The following is a 13,030-nucleotide window of genomic DNA, read 5'->3' as shown; positions in this document are numbered from 1 at the left end:
AGGCTTTGAGCTGATCGGGCCACATTTTCTCTTAGCCTCGATACTACGAAGAAAAGAACCTAGCCAAACATTGGGAGACTTTCAGCAACGCAAGACTGTAAACGTCTTTTCACTGAAAGACAAACGACGCCGATGAGCTGAGCTGTGTTTTTCCCCTCGGACTGCCGGACTCTGTTTTGGGTTTGCAAACTTTGCTGAAGTACAAAAACCTAAAAATCTGTAGGTGGTTTTGTTTTCTCCGTTTGGAGCTTTTTGAGCCATGCCTGGCCACAGCACAGGGGCACCATGCCACAAGTACCCTAACTCTTGCTCTAGGGCAGACAACCATCGACCCAACCGGACTATATCCAGGGACAGCACAACCAGCCAAGACTCCTACAAGGATCCTCATGGGGAGCAAATACGTGACCACTCCCGCTATTCAGAGGGCAGGTATGGTCGAGGAAGAAGCCACCCTCGAAACGGCACAGGAAGGGGTTCAGAGACAATAGGATTTATTCCGGGGTCGGCAGACAGCGTGCCGAGCAGCAGGCAGTCCTGTGCCTCCATGGGCTGGAGTAGCTGTAAGGCTCTTATCTGTTCTGTTCTCACCTGTGGATTTTATGGCACCCGGGAGCCCTGGGTTAACGAGAGCTCCACAGACCATACCCCCAAAACGGTCGGTGACCCTCGACCTCCTAACGGCATAGCTGTGAAAACCCCTGGCATGTCTTTGGAGCCCAATAATAAGCAGCCCAAGACCCCCAGGTTGCCCCTGAATGACAGTTTCCGTTACCCAGATGTGCACATAGCAGGTCAGAAGGTAAAGTACCCAGTTGCTGACCCCAAACGGGGTCGCGCATCAGGTAAAGGGGATAACCAGCGGCCGGTCAGCAGCACCAGCCTTATATCCTACGAAGACTATGACTTGGATGAGCAGAGCGACAAAGACATTGACTCTCTGATCACCAAGAAGCTGCTGGAGCTTTACGCCCTGCATCAGATTGACCAGCTGGCCAAGTGCACCTCTGATTCCTCCTTCTCCCGCAAGACCAACGAGATCAGCGAGCTCATCTACAGCATCGCTCAGGACTACAACCTGGAGGAGCAAGAGGCCGAGTGCAAGCTGGTGCACGGGGTCATCCGCATCAGCACGCGGAAGGGCAAAAGGAACAAGGGCTACCTGTCGACCGGGCAGCATCATAACAGCAGGAGGGATGGGACCTTCATGAGCAGTGATTTTCCAGAGGTGAAAGTGTCGGAGCAGACGCCATTAGACGAGCTGGCGAGAAAGATGAGAAATTACAGCGGGCGAACATATTCCTCCAGCACTACTACGGCTTACTCAGCGTACCACCACGACACTGAAACCTACTCCTCAGGCGCTCCTCTGATTCTCTAAAAGTCAAACAAAAACAATGAGATGTAGCCAGTTACATGGGCTATTTCATCCTCCCGCTGTTACCAAGTTGAGCACCTTTTACCCCGAGTGGTTGTACTTCTGCCTTTAAGTGGTCCAGCTACTACCTGCTGTTTTCAAGCAAAAGGCCCACTGAGGAGACTATCCCCCCCTATTGGGGGGAGTCACCATCGCTCAGGGTGGTGTGCTGCCCAACATCCAGGCTGTGCTGCTGCCCAAGAAGACCGAGAAGCCAGCGAAGGCCAAGTAAACGCAAAGCGCTCTGCTTCACCAAAAACAAAGGCTCTTTTAAGAGCCAAACACTTCCCTCTAAGCAAAGATTCTTCTTGCTGTTACTGTGTCTGTAACATTTTGTGTACTGTGAAATGTAGCTTATGCATTGTGATTTATTTTGAAATGTACGTTCATTCATGTCGTCTTACATAGTCAGGGACTGAAATCCACCTTCAAAATATACTATCATGAGTGCTTAAGCAGTGTGTTTGTTTTATTCACAAGACAAGAATAGACGGTCTTAATATAAAGTCAAAATAAAACTAAAGCAAAAAGCTCTGTCTCTCCTGAGTGGTTAAGGCTTGTGCCTTGTTCAACCTCATTGCTCATCTTACTAATTTAGAATAAATAGGATGTCACCAATTATTAGCTTCATAACTACAACTGTAGACACTCATCATGGTTCACTCGCTTGATAATTAAAGCAGTTTCTACACTCATGGAAACAGACAACACGTGGTACATGACACATGTGGCAAGATCACAAACCTTGTCAAACACAATAGGAAATCATAACAACGTGAGGAAAGGGACAGGTGGACTTCTTTGGTGCTGCAGGAACTACCCAGGTACAGAGGGAGGAAAATGTGGAGCTGTTAGCAACATGTTCAGCACCACTGCTGCTAAATTTGGGACATTTTGCAAAGTCACTTACATCTACGCTTAGTTAACCCCTGTTTTAAGGACAGTAGTGGGTTTGAGCAGGATTCGAACCTGGGCCTCCTGGTCTCAATGCGGCTATTCATCCCATTGTGTTCTCAGAGCATTTCATGCGACCTTAAAGCTCTCAAGAATTACATTAAGTTGCTGAACCCTGACCTCTGAAGTGGCAGATTAGTTGGCTTAGCTATAAACTTTGGTGTGTAACTCTGTATGGATCGAAGAATGTATTGACAGTGGGGGTTTGCCTGTCGTAAAATGAGTAAAAGCTGCCTCAGCCAGATAAACAATAGAATTAGAGGAAAACTACTGAGGAGGGGGATACAGGGCAGCCCCGGCCTCTCCTCCAGTTGGGATATCCAAAGAATCGGTGAGGTCAAGAAGTAAACCTCAAGGCTATATTTTGAAAAAAACAAAAAGGAATTCCCAGCATCCTTAACTCTACAGAGCTCCATTAGTTCAAATGTACACAAATCAAATTGGTTATGAAATCAGTAATGAAATCAATACATGCTAAAATAACAGCTGTATGGGTTCAGCTTGGAGTAAAATGTGTCTTTGAAATCACCTAATATCAGCTCACTTGGCCTAGATTTAGTCAGGTTAGGTTGTAGAGCATTTTGAGTGGATTATATTGGCTAGGTATCATTAACCTATACGTGTACTTCCACTAAAACAGCCAGTGTAGGCTTTCAAAAAATAAAAATAGAACTCAATATTTCATACAGAGATAATACCTTGCAACTATAAATGTAATACTTTCAGTCATGTTTGTTGTTTTTTTAATATAATGTTTTTAAATGTGGGTGATAACTTTTAAAGGTTTATTTCTTTTCTGATAGTGTTTCATAGTAAAACAAGAAGTGTTGTGATGTCTTGTACTATGAAGGTATGATTGTAAAGAGCAAACGGGTGAGGTGTTTCAGGTGTGCAGATCCGACTACAAGCCAACGAAATGAAGATAAAAAATTTCAGAGGTGGGCCATTCTGGTGTCACAAATTTATGAAACGAAAAGGACTGTACATCTGACAGAGTGGAGAAGTGTGAAAACATCCACGATCACCAACAGATTTCAACCGGCTGGACTGCTGCTTGATGGAGATGAGGACACCGCCACGGCCCTTCAGAGGGTGTTCGACTCCAACACTGACAACGAGAATTTTTTTGGTTTTGAAAGCCGACACTGGAGAAGAGGACTTTGGTGGTTTTAGTGCGCAGGAAGAAGAGAAAGATGGTGGTGAATGACTGACTTTTCTTCTTGTTAAAGCCATGTTACTGCACCTGAGCCTAAAAGGTAGGCCAAATCGTTTTTTCTGGTGTGCTGTAGGTTATTGTTATGTACTACTACATTTGTTACTCGTTTATAAAGCACAGTACATGTTTCGTTCTTGTAATTACCAGTACTTGTACATAAAAAGTTGTGCAAATATGTACCGGTAACTTGTTTTTCAAAATATTAATACAAGGGATGTGTTCCCAAACAGCCATCTCTTTCCTGACAATCCCCTTTGTGCATATTCTCTTATATATGGTAAGCAAACATTAAAGCACCTGCGGCTTTTAGTCAGGTGCGGCTGATGTAGGTACAAAACAGGATTTTCCCCTGATTTTAGCTTGTGCGGCTAATATTCAGGTGCGCTTTGTAGTCCGGAAAGTACGGCAATTTAATTTCAAGGGGAAATTAAGTCTCACTGAGGTTAAAGGCCAAAGAATAAAAGTGGGTTTTAAGACGCAATTTAAAATTGGACAGTGAAGGGGCCTCTCTAACGTGCAAGGGCAAATTATTCCATAATTTTGGAGCCACGATAAAGAAGGCCCGCTCCCCTCTGAGCTTCCTCCTGGATCTCAGTACCTCCAGGGGCAGCTGGTCAGCTGACCTGGGAGACCGACAGGGTGTGTGGAGATGAAGAAGCTCAGAGAGGTAAGGCGGGGCAAGACTGTGAACATAAGAATTTTAAAATTAACTCTAAAAGACACAGGCAGCCAGTGCAGTGAGGCTGGAACAGGGGTTATATGCTCTATTTTAAAAGTTCCTGTTAGGAGTCATGAAGCAGCGTTTTGAACCAGCTGCAGACTTGAGAGCAATGACTGACTGACCCCCACGTATCTACAGAGGAGGACTCGCAGGGACCACTGGGTCCAAACACCAACCACTCTGTTTTCTTTTCATTAAAATTTAAAAAGTTTAGAGCCAACCAAGCTTTAATGTCATCTAGGCATGTTGTGAGAGGTTTTATGGAGATGCCACCCTTCTGCTTCAGGGGTAAATAAATTTGGATGCCATTATCATCTAGAAAATCTTTCAGTTGACTAAAAACAATTTTCTCTAAAACCTTGGAAAGTAAAGGGAGCTTGGAAGTAGGTCTATAGTTCGCTAAAACTGTGTGGCTGGTGCACAGATGTAACAGTGATTGCTCAGCACTGCTCTTCCTCTCTGGAATACCTTTTTATTCACTGCAAACCGTTTTATTCTCCGCGGGAGTTTGCTTCATTCATCCTGGCCGCTGTTTACATCCCGCCAGATGCGGATGCGCAGGCAGCTCAGTGCGCACTCACGGAGCAGATACTGCACATGGAGCGGACATTCCCGGACTCTCTCATCATTGCTCTTGGGGACTTTAACAAAGCCAATCTGAGCCATGAGCTTCCCAAATATAAGCAGTATATTAAATGCCCGACCAGAGAGGAGAGGACATTAGACCACTGTTACAGCACGATCAGCGGGGCCTATCGTGCGGTGCCCCGCGCTTCACTCTGACTTTCTGACCATGTCATGATCCTTCTAATCCCCGCGTACAGACAGAGGCTGAAGCTCTCCAAACCTGTCGTGAGGACCAAAAAACTGTGGAGCAACGAGGCTGTGGAGGAGCTCCACTGATGACTTGCTCTTGGCCAACACCCTTAACGACTTTTACTGCCGTTTTGACGAGCCATCAGGAAGTCTTCACACCTCCAACGGCCCCAACAATAGAGACACTTTGGACACTCATTCCCCCACCTCTCCCCCCTCCATAGAGCCATCACCACCTTCAAACACTTTATCTACAACACCCCCCTCCTCACCCCACACAAAAGAGGATTTCACACCACCTCCTCCCACCACAACTCTTCATATTCATGAAGAAGGTGTGAGGAAGAAGTTTAAGAGTCTGAATGCTCGAAAAGCTCCCGGCCCAGACGGCGTGTCTCCTGCCACCCTCAGACACTGTGCAAACGAGCTGGCCCCAGTGTTTTCTGGCATTTTCAACTCAACGCATGTCATGTGCCTGCCTGCTTCAAGTCCTCTACCATAATCCCTGTCCCCAAGAAACCTAGGATCACTGGACTAAATGACTACAGACCCGTGGCTCTGACATCTGTGGTCATGAAGTCTTTTGAGCGCCTGGTTCTCTCCCATCTCAAGACCCTCACGGCCCCCCTCCTGGACCCCCTGCAGTTTGCATACAGAGCCAACAGGTCTGTAGATGACGCCATCAACATGGCCCTACACTTCATCCTGCAGCATCTGGACTCCCCGGGAACCTACGCCAGGATCCTGTTTGTGGACTTCAGCTCTGCCTTCAACACCATCCTTCCAGACCATCTCCGAGGCAAGCTTTCCCAGATGAATGTGCCTGATCCCATCTGCCGGTGGATCACTGACTTCCTGACGGACAGGAAGCAGCATGTGAGGCTGGGAAAGAATGTCTCAGACTCCCGGACCATCAGCACCGGCTCCCCTCAGGGCTGTGTTCTTTCTCCTCTGCTCTTCTCCCTGTACACCAACTGCTGCACCTCCACCCACCATTCTGTCAAGCTAATCAAGTTTGTAGATGACACCACCGTTATTGGACTCATCTCGGACGGGGATGCGTCTGCCTACAGGAGGGAGGTTGAACGTCTGGTGTCCTGGTGCAGCCACAACAACCTGGTGCTGAATGCCCAGAAGACAGTGGAGATTATTGTGGACTTCAGGAAGCACACAGCCCCACTCCCCACCATCATCCTGACTGACACCCCCATCACCTCTGTGGACTCATTCCGCTTCCTGGGTACCACCATCACCCAGGACCTGAAGTGGGAGCCCACCATCACCTCCGTCATTAAGAAAGCCCAGCAGAGGATGTACTTCCTGAGGCAGCTGAAGAAATTCAACCTGCCAACATGGACGATGATGCAATTCTACACTGCAATCATTGAGTCCATCCTCACCTCCTCCATCACCGTGTGGTACGCTGGAGCCACTATCAGGGACAAACAGAGACTGCAGCGTGTTGTGCGCTCTGCTGAGAAGGTGATTGGCTGCAGACTCCCATCTCTGCAGGACCTGTACACCTCCAGGACACTGGGGCGTGCAGCTCGGATCTCAGCTGACCCATCTCACCCTGGACACAGTCTGTTTGACCTGCTCCCCTCGGGCAGGAGGCTCCGGTCCATTCGCACCAGAACCTCTCGCCATAAGAACAGTTTCTTCCCCTCTGCTGTTGGACACATGAACAATAACCGTATGACTGTTCCCACCACTAACACATGACCCTACGCTGTGTTCACTGCATCATTCAATGTTTGGCACTGATCACCACCTGCACTCATGTATATATCATGTATATATCTATCTACTTAGCACTTCTAATTCTTATTCTTATTTTTATTTTAATGTCTATTTTAGCGTAATTTATGAGAGTATGTTTGCACTGAAGCACCGCAGCAATTTCCTAATGTTATAAACCTGCTCAACATTTGGCAATAAAACCCTTTCTGATTCTGATTTTGATGCCATAGCCCTGACACTACACACTGCCCTGTCACACCTGGAGAAGAGAGACACGTATGTGAGAATGCTGTTTGTAGATTACAGCTCAGCATTCAATACCATCGTTCCCTCGAAGCTGGACAGGAAACTGCAGGATCTAGGACTGAGCAGCTCCCTCTGCAGCTGGATCCTTAGCTTCCTGTCTGACAGACGCCAAGTGGTCAGACTGGGCAACATCACCTCATCCCCCATCACACTGAACACTGGTGCTCCACAGGGGTGTGTACTGAGCCCTCTCCTGTACTCACTCTACACCTACGACTGCACAGCCACTAACAACTCCAACATCATTGTGAAGTTTGCGGACGACACTACAGTGGTGGGTCTTATCACCAATGGTGATGAGACGGCTTATAGGGAGGAGGTCAGCGCCCTGACCCACTGGTGTCAAGACAACCATCTCACCCTCAACGTCGCAAAGACAAAGGAGTTGATAGTGGACTTCCGGAGGTGCAGAGAAGTACACACCCCCATCACCATCAACGGCGCTACCGTGGAGAGAGTGAGCAGCTTCCGGTTCCTTGGCGTACACCTGGCTGAGGATCTTACATGGTCAGTACACACAAACAAAACAGTGAAGAAGGCGCAGCAGCGCCTCTTCTTTCTCAGGAGACTGAAAAGATTCGGCATGAGCCCCCGCATCCTCAGGACCTTCTATCACTGTGCCATTGAGAGCATCCTCACTGGATGCATCACCACCTGGTATGGCAACAGCACCGCCTACAACTGCAAAGCTCTCCAGCGAGTAGTGCGGTGCTCTGAACGGATAATTGGAGGTGAGCTTCCCTCCCTCCAAGACATCTACAGGAAGCGGTGCCTGAGGAAAGCGGGGAGGATCATCAAGGACTCCAGTCACCCCAGCCATAAACTGTTCAGACTGTTTCCATCAGGAAGGAGGTTCTGCAGCATCCGGTCCCGTACCAGCAGACTGAGAGACAGCTTCTTCCACCAGGCCATCAGACTGCTGAACACGTCATAGACACCTCAGCTTCACTACTGGAACTTTAACATTATGCACTCCATACTGTACAGTAATGCCACTGTTTTGCACATGTCTCACTCTGTATATTTTTATATATTTTATTTATTGTTTAGTCTATTTAATTTGTAAAATATGTACACACACACACACACACACACACACACACACACACACACACACACACACACACACACACACACGTAGAAAAATATTTAGTATACACATCCAGAAATGCATATACTATTATATATCTATTATATATTGTACATATATTTATTAGTTTCAGATGTAGCCATTCTTGTATTTTGCTTGTTTACATTATTGTATTTTGCACAACTCTGTTGCTTGTGAAGCTCGCACACAAGAATTTCACTCACATGTGCTGTACCAATGTACCTGCACATGTGATGTGACAATAAAAGTGATTTGATTTGATTTGATTCTGATCAAGACCAGGTTTCTTAAGCAGTGGCTGCACTAGTGCATGTTTGAAACTTGCAGGAACCACACCAGAAGACAGACTGCTGTACCTTCTCTCTGTATTTAGACTCATTGTTGTTGGTGATTCAGAGATTCTTTTATTGCTACCATATAATCTGCCTTATGAAGAATGTATTAATAATATGTTTTACAGTATCATTTATCAGTAATATTTCCTGCAGGGTTTATAAAATTGCATTGAATATGTCTGTCATCACATTGACCTTTCTCTTTTTACAGGTTGAGTTCATTTTATACACAATGCATAAATGTGCTTGGTTAAGAGTTGATGTTCCATTCTAGAAGGTTTTAAGCTTCACTGGTGAGAAGGTCCAGATGATACATGCTGAGGGGAGATGAGAACATAGCAGGTTAATTGCATGCACGCTTACGATACACATATTAATCTAGTAGCAGGTCTGAGCGAAGGCCTAAGCGTCTTCCACTTCAGTTTGAGACTGGCTGCAAAGTACTCTACTTAGTGATTAATGACGAGGGTCCATTATTAGCTCTCAGAGATGCCAAGACCTGAAGTTATTACCTTAAAAGGCAAGTAATGTAGAAAAGAGAAGTTATATGTCGGTTTATGGTTATTAAAAGTGTATGTGATGTACCCTTGTCTGCACGAGTTGAACTTTTGCCCGTCTGTCACCATGTATTTTTGAACTGTATTGACCTAGGTGTGATATTTTATCCTATAAAACCAGAACCCAATGTATTCTTGTCAGAGCAAAACAATCCGTATGCTGACGGTTGGTTGTTCTCCTGTGATAATAAAACTCATCGTTTGATTGCACTTTTCCGGAGCCTCCGTCGTTTGTTGTCTGGTCTGAAGTTGATCGATCTCGCAGCACCTTGTATGCTGAATGTTTGAGTAAACAAGGTCTAACATGCTGTCCCCTCTTGTCGCAAAGTCAATGTTCTAATGAAATTTGGGCAGAACTGATTTTTATCAGGTATCTCTCCCTCCTTTTTTGTGACATTGGCAGGACTTTTATTTTGTTGTAATTATAAAAGACCAAATTGGTTGTGAAAGTTGATCATTCAAGATCAGCTCAGCAGACAAAACACAGTTTAAGTGTCATGGTGAGCTGTGCTGGAGGCTAGAGTAGGGCCCAAATACAGGACTCTGAGACAATATTAACTCAAAGAGGCAGCTTTTTTTGATATAGTAATTACATAAAGCAAAGTACAAGACAAAACACTAAAAGAAGCAAACAAAAGATAAACTTGAACTCAGATCTTGGCAACTGAAGCACTCATAACCAGATATAACTGAGAGAATATGAAAGACACTCTATGGCACAGCTACTATGGAGAACATGAAAAAGAACAGAGGGCACACATGAAGGGTAACGAGGAGATGGGTAACAGGTGTGAACACAGCTGGGACTAATCAGTCATGGCCAGACACAGAGGAAGGAAAACCGGTTACACTTTGTTTTCTTTTATTTTTCAATACCAAACTGTCATAATACACATAGGTACATATAAAAATGATCTTTTTCTTTTTTATAGCATATAAAAAAAAACATAAATGGGATGAGTACCTGAATACCCCCACTCCCTCCCAATAATGTAAAAATGAATATGTTACAGAGGAAATGAATTAACCCATACAAAATATACAAAAAAAAGCAAGAACAAGAAATCAACAATAAGATAGTAGTGCGTATCCTTATAGTTTAATATTAACATTAATAAATATTGATATAAATCTTAAATATTAAGAGTAGTAACAATATTAATATTACTGAATCCCTGCTCAGTGGTTGAAACAAATTAATAATGCTGGAATATCTTTAAATAAAGCATTCTTATAAGGTAGAACAACCACTGCCGGGAATAGCAGAACAATTTGTACACTGTCATATGGTGGACTACAGAGAGAGTTCTACTTTTCTAAGTATTTAAGTAATGGTTTCCAGTGAGTAAAAAAAAAAAAAAAAATCTATTGGATGAGCCTCTGATGGAGAATTTTATCTTCTCCAATTTTAAGAGTCCTAAGATATCCTGTAACCACACTTTAATTAATGGTGGCTGAGATGATTTCCACAACAACAAAATTATTTTTCTAGCGATGAGAGAAACAAAGGCAATAAGGTTATTTTGAATAGTTGTAGTATGAAGGTTATTTGGTGGTTTTCCAAATATAGCGATATGTGGAGTCGGAATCAATTTTATACCCAATGTATCTGAAATTATTTTGAAGAATTGATGCCAAAATTCAGACAACCTAGGGCACGCCCAGGACATATGAGTAAGATTGCAAGGTATCTGTGAGCATCTGTTACATTTATCATCAAATTTATCTGGGTAAAATGTTGACAGTTTTTCTTTACAGTAGTGTAATCTGTGGAAAATTTTAAATTGTATTAATGAAAGTCTGGCACAACTACAAGACAAATTAATGGCCCCTACCGCTCCATCCCACAACAACTCAGAAAAACTCATATGGAGTTCTGACGTTGAGAGTTCTACTACCTGATGTGAGGTATATAAGACTGCTTACAGCCTCTCTATACGTCCTCACATCTCTCACCTTTGATCACAGGGAGTTACTCTGGGTTTACAGTTCTGCATGTTAAACCTCATCAGTATCTTATTGACATATGTTTCTTGTGACATTGTTATACATCCCTCAGACTGAGTGAAATCAATACCCAGAAAATGCTGAAGTCTGCCCAAGTCTTTCATTTTAAATCGGACTGAAAGCATTTCTTTCACATCCTTCATTACCTTTTCATTGCCAGCTGCAATTATCCACCCAGGTGATCACCTTGCCATGTCCTGCCTCCTTGGTATAAACACAGTAGTCTGCTGGGTTTTGCCTGAAACAGTTCTCAGTTAGGTAGGTTTAGTTCAGTCTTCATGTTTATTATCTTGTTCCCCAATCAGTCATGTCTTCTTTCACTCCTGTCTCTGTGCTCCGTGTTCCCTTTGTTCAATGTCAAGTCCACATCTTTGTGTTATACTTACTGTTTTACTTTGACGTTCCCTTGTCTCATGCCAGTGTTTCAAGTTTTGCTTCCCCTTGGTCCCGTCACGTTTCATTTCTCCCAGCTGTGCTCTCCTCCAGTGTCTCATTCCCTCATTATCCCTCAGTATATTTAAGCCCCATGTTTCCCTTGCTGTGTGTTAGGTTATATTATTTTCTAGTGTAGCTCCCATCCAGCAAATAAAGCTTTGGGGTTTTTTTTTTTGTTTACTCTTCGCCTCTGTTAGGCTACGTTCACACTGCAGGTCTTAATGTTTAATTCCGATTTTCTGATCAAATCCGATTTCTTTGTCTGCTTGTTCACACTACAAATAAAATGTGACAGCAAACACACTCTAGTGTGAACCCTCAAAGCGGCCCGCGTGCGCAAAAGAAGACGTCACACACAACGCGCTCTGTTTAGACTCAGACCAAACAGTATTGTTTGAATGATGGCCCTTAATATAAAGACTTGTTTCAGACTTTACGTTTCCCAATTTTGCTTTAAGTTTTAAAGTTATTTTGTTATTTACATATGGCCTAATAATTATCCTTATTGCTGTTTTAGAGGAGCAGTGCTTCAAAGGATAGTTGCAGATTTCTGTCAGAATCTGCAGATTATACAGTACAAATAAAATGTTCATGTTTCTCCAACATTGTCTTCCCAACAGTTTCACTGACATCTACACGGGATGGCCAGGAAGCGTTCACGATGTCTTCTCGGGCTCTTCTCCGGCGCTGATAATTGGCGTCTGTCTTGTGTCAGTGAAGTAGAAGACGGATTTAAGGTGACATGGCCATTCAAACAGCAGTCGCTTTCTAAAACATCAGATATGTATCGAATTCAGTACCACATACGAAAGTGACCTGGGTCGGATTTGAAAATATTGGATTTGTGCTGTTCACACTGTCATACCATGATCGATATGGGTCGCATAGGGTCAAAAAAGTCAGATTTGATGCGCTTTCCCCTGCAGTGTGAAGGTAGCCAAAGTCTGCATTTGGGTCCTCCAATGCCAGCACACAGCCTGTTCATGACAAATGCAGCACATAACAGCAGGGTGCAAGGTGCTAGCAGGCATCTACACGGTACGCCATAACCAAGTGGCCGGCTTAGTATACAGAAACATCTGTGCTGAGTGTGGCCTGGAAGTCAAACTGGGAGAGTTGAAGGTAGTTGAGAATGACTGAGCTAAGATCCTGTGGGACTTCTGAATGACAGCAACATCAGGAAGAAGGAACACGAAAAGCTGGAGAAATACCAAGGGCTCAGAGAAGATGTGGAGGGTGAAAATAACAGTGGTCCCAGTGGTAATCAGAGTGCTTTGTGCAGTGACTCCCAAGCTAGACGAGTGGCTCCAGCAGATCCCAGGATCAACATCTGAGATCTTTCTAGAAGAGCACAGCCCTAGGAACAGCTAAGATACTGCGCAGGACCCTCAAGCTCCCAGGCCTCTGGTAGAGGA

The 13,030-nt window shown here is 44.4% G+C and overlaps 2 protein-coding genes across 2 annotated transcripts in view; both read left to right on the top strand.

The window, feature by feature from the left end:
* The window catches only part of LOC308401547 (uncharacterized protein), a 201,331-nt gene that overhangs the window by 93,451 nt on the left and 94,850 nt on the right, over positions 1–13,030 (top strand). The window lies entirely within an intron of this gene.
* LOC308401274 (keratinocyte differentiation factor 1-like) lies at positions 45–1,935 on the top strand. Its single transcript, XM_080889429.1, has one exon. It carries the CDS (start codon positions 260–262, stop codon positions 1,379–1,381), a length of 1,122 nt encoding a protein of 373 aa, XP_080745555.1. The 5' UTR covers positions 45–259; the 3' UTR covers positions 1,382–1,935.

The sequence above is a fragment of the Rhamphochromis sp. 'chilingali' genome (genome assembly GCF_963969265.1).
Source record: "Rhamphochromis sp. 'chilingali' genome assembly, chromosome: 1".
In the NCBI taxonomy this organism is placed as follows: domain Eukaryota; kingdom Metazoa; phylum Chordata; class Actinopteri; order Cichliformes; family Cichlidae; genus Rhamphochromis; species Rhamphochromis sp. 'chilingali'.
This window is presented reverse-complemented; position numbering and strand designations above follow the sequence as displayed.

Bases quoted from the DNA above. Each gene is read 5' to 3' on its own strand.
- LOC308401274 (XM_080889429.1), top strand. From the start codon at position 260: ATGCCTGGCCACAGCACAGGGGCACCATGCCACAAGTACCCTAACTCT.